General features: G+C 49.3%; 1 protein-coding gene across 1 annotated transcript; it reads right to left on the minus strand.

The window, feature by feature from the left end:
- Positions 1-343: 343 nt before the first annotated feature.
- On the minus strand, positions 344-2,655 carry lratd1 (LRAT domain containing 1). The gene is made up of 2 exons (XM_076084569.1): positions 2,495-2,655; positions 344-2,021 (listed from the first exon to the last, which is right to left on the minus strand). The coding sequence occupies exon 2, from the start codon at positions 1,982-1,984 to the stop codon at positions 1,196-1,198; it is 789 nt and encodes a 262-aa protein (XP_075940684.1). The 5' UTR covers positions 1,985-2,021; positions 2,495-2,655; the 3' UTR covers positions 344-1,195.
- Between the last annotated feature and the right edge of the window lie 1,239 nt (positions 2,656-3,894).

Here is a 3,894-nt window from a genome sequence, read left to right on the forward strand (position 1 = left end):
TGTGAATGTATAAATACCAGCAGGAAAAAAACAACACAAGGAAAAATAGCCTTTGGCCTAATACTGTATGTTCACATTGACACACAGCTGCCTATATACGGTAGCTCCCGGATCCAATATAGCTTTTTCATAAAGCCTTTATGGGTTTGATGCAGATGACCATTTTACTGCCTCCAAATACTGTGGAGATATATGAAGCCCATTTGGCTGGAGGCAGGTCAGGAAGCACTAGAGTATAAATAATTTACACATCCCTCTGTGTGCATGTGTGTGAGAGTGAGAGATCATGCGTTTGTGTGTCAGTAATTATATGTGACCAAACAACACCTGCCAGACCAAGTGCTTATTTTCATATTTCAACCTCCATTTATTTGAACCAAAAAAAGAGATCAGGGTTAAATCCACTAAACTTAAATACAAAAATAAGGGACTCAAATTGAAATCAATATATGAATACAATTTACACATACATCCAGTGCTGTGGAGCAGGATGGCAGCATTGTGAGAATGACAATACTCTTGTTATGGCAAAAGGGGAGCTTGAACAAGCCAACTGCTTTGTTTAGGCAACTGCGTAGCCATCTGGGACTGTCAGAGGTCTATGATTTAGTGGATCTGTGTTACGGTCAGTCCCGGTCTTAAAGCTAACAGTAAAAAAATAGAAGGGAGACTTTTAGAGAGCCATCCCAGATCCTATCTTTCATCTTCCCCCCCCGTCTCTCACCGTCTGGTCTGCCGCAGCACGCGCCCATATGCCGAGAGGGGGCCAATTCCATTATCCCGAGAAATTAAACAGAAAACCAAACCGAGCCGTGTGCGCTATGTGCGGTCTTTAAAGGTGATTTTTGCTGTTTGGGGAAATGGGTTTAACATAAATCGTGTGTCCCACTCAGCACGAATTCTTATCTGAAGGGGCGTTGTCTGTTTACATGGCCGCTGTCTCTCAGTTTTCAACACTCTGCAATTTGATGGAAATTCCACTGAGCGCTTGCGGTCCAGACGCAGCTCGGGGCGCATCCGTGGTAAACAGTCCAAAACCAACAGGTCCTTGCTTGTGTGTGCGTCTGTGTGCTTGTGTGCGTGTGTGCCAGTACGTTTGCGTGTGCGCAAAACTGTGCGTCCGTGCGCAGCGGGGAAGAGGGGGAAGGGGGGGCAGATGGGGGTTCGAGGAGAGGATACCAAACGGAATCCCTAATCACTCCTTGCCCCCGTTAACCAAAGACAGCTCTTTGAGAATTCCACTGGCGTCCACTCGCCTCCTCTCCCGGATCATGTCCTCCAAGCTGCGAAAGACCAGAGTGTGAACCCCGCTGCCGGACAGATGCACTTTGAGGAAATACTGCTGCTCCGCCGAGTGTGCCTCTCCCCCGGCTTTGAACTCCCGTTTCCCAAAGCGGCACCAAGCTGCGAAACTTTCCGCGTTGGTCCAGCATATCTCCTTGCTGCTCAGGCCCAGGTGTCCCACTGCGTTCTGCATCACTAGGTCAGGAGGAAGCGGTCGGTACCGGTACCGATTGTTGACTATCCTCCCGTGGCGGCCGTTGCTGATTTCAAGCAGGCTGTCCTTGCGGATCTCGCCCTTGTGCAGATGAATGACCTGGTCGTCCTGCTCGTAGATGGCCCAGTGGGGGGCTTGCGCTGTGGCCACCAGCTCCAGCAGGTCCCCCGGTTTGCACATAGTCAGCAAAGTTTTGACTGAGTACACATTCAAGTCCTCGTTCTCCCGCAGCTTGGAGAATATGCATTCCTGGGAGCAGAAGGCTGAGTACTCCACCTCGCTGACCGAGAAGGGTCCCTCCTCTGCCGGGCTGTGTTCCTTGGTGAAGCTGCAGTCGGACGGAGTGCGGTCGTCCACCTCCTCCTCTTCGTCAGAGAAGAAGTAGGCGACGCCGACCCGAAGCTCGTCCTTCTCCAGCCCGGACGGATCCCCCGTGGGCAGCTCGCTGTAGTTGAGGTGGGTGATCCGATCCAGTTGATTTCCCATCAATGACCTGGCAAGGCAGAGGCATGGACTGCGGTGTCTGTGAAGGAGAGGGGGAGAAAGACGGAGAGAGTGATAGAGAGAGGGGATTTCAATAGCGTAAAATATAGCTTTCATGGAACAAAACACATTATGCACGAACGCATGGCTGCATTTAAACCTCTCTGCTCAATAGATAAGAGAGTAGGCACTCAACACTTCTCAGCAGTCCCCCGTATTGAGGGGCAAGAGCTCTCTCGTGTTATTGAGCCGAAAGGGAACACTAACACAATCAATGATCCACTGCCCCTTGCTCCCTTCACACCCATTAGTCAATCATTAATTCCAGTGGAATGTAAATGAGTCCGCGGTTCCCATGCAGAAAAAAAGAGGTAAGAAAAAAAGGGAGGGAAAAAATAGTATGAGGTTTGCAGCTCTAAAGAGTGAGGAAGGAGAAAGCACTGTGATTAGAGGCGAACCCTGTGTCTTTACGCACGGCGCAACATGAGGAGAAACTGGAGAAAAAGAGGATACCTGTGCGCTCCCCGGGCAAATGGTTAAATATCCTTATGGTCCATTAGTACAGAGGGCTGCACGGTCCCCTGCTCTCCTTCTCTTTCTTCTCCTTCCCTCTTTCTTCACACACTTTTCTCTCACTCTTCGCACCGCGCACCGGGCGCTCCGGCAGTCGTGCCTGCTAGTACTTCACTTCTTTCAGCACCAGATCCATTTAAGTACCAGGGAGAGCTCCGCCTCAGCCGGCGCGCTCCGCCCTCAGTGGGTTTTACTGGAGCGAAGTCACGGGTCCATTACCACCCAGCCAATGGGTACCGTGGAGGAGTGTGCGAGTCAATCACAAGAGCCAATCGGGTGCGCGCAGGGCGGCTGGCGGCGATTGGCGGCTGTTACCGTGGCATGGTTTTTGTTGTCAGAGAACTGTGGAATTCTCTACATGAGTCCGTGCAGGCGAGTTTTCAAGGCAACAGTCAGCAGTGATAACAGCCTGCATATCTCAAGGCGGGGATATGAGAGAAGCTCGAGTTTTTATTGCGCTCTGATGTGCTATAAACATTTCTACTATCTCCAAAATACTCCAAATGTGCACCCTTATCGCATGCGCACTGTTGCTGTATGACATGATAAATGTGTTCCCACCTTCCAGAATGCCAGAGCAGGGTCTGTCCTCCAGCTCCCATGTGTAACTTGTAAATTATTTCCACATGCTTCACTAGCTTCACTACTGCATCACTTGTTCTCTCGTGTGTGTGTGTGTGTGTGTGTGTGTGTGTGTGTGTGTGTGTGTTGTGGAGACGATAAAGGGAGGGGCTGGAGGCAGGTGTGTGTTGGAGTACTATATGAACAAAACAAAGGAGTCTACAGGGTGTTTAATACTCACTCTATAATATTTTACTTTGCATTGATGTTGTGTTTTGGAACAACACGACGGAAATTAAAATGCATATTGAATTTCAGCCTCACTTTTGCATGCATAATATTTTGAACCTCTGCATATTGTGCTTGGAAGATAAATCTGAGGACACTTATATCATCCACACTCTGTTGTCACGTGTCTTTTCATCACTGCCCACAGCAGATAGCCATCTCGCGGTTTATGTCGACCCCTGTATGAGGTGAATGTTCTGTCTATACCTCCACATTGGAAATCTTTTTTTTCTTCTTTTTTCGGCAGCATCCGGAGAGCTCCTCAGAGTATCGTTATCTTTTTCCTCTCCCAGATGGTTGGAGATAGCAGCCCTCCAGTTGCTGACATAGAACGGTCCCTGTTCTTTGTTTCCACTGTTGACAGGCAGAGCGGATGGGTGGCTTTTTCACTGGGTGAGATATGATTGTGCAAATTTACACCCTCTCCCACACACACCTACACATCTACACACACACACACACACACACACACACACGCACACACAAACAGT

The sequence above is a fragment of the Anarhichas minor genome, unplaced genomic scaffold, assembly GCF_050575085.1.
Source record: "Anarhichas minor isolate MPS153535 unplaced genomic scaffold, ASM5057508v1 ptg000136l, whole genome shotgun sequence".
Lineage (NCBI taxonomy): Eukaryota > Metazoa > Chordata > Actinopteri > Perciformes > Anarhichadidae > Anarhichas > Anarhichas minor.

Coding starts and splice junctions, on each gene's coding strand:
- lratd1 (XM_076084569.1), bottom strand. CDS start 1,984: ATGGGAAATCAACTGGATCGGATCACCCACCTCAACTACAGCGAGCTG.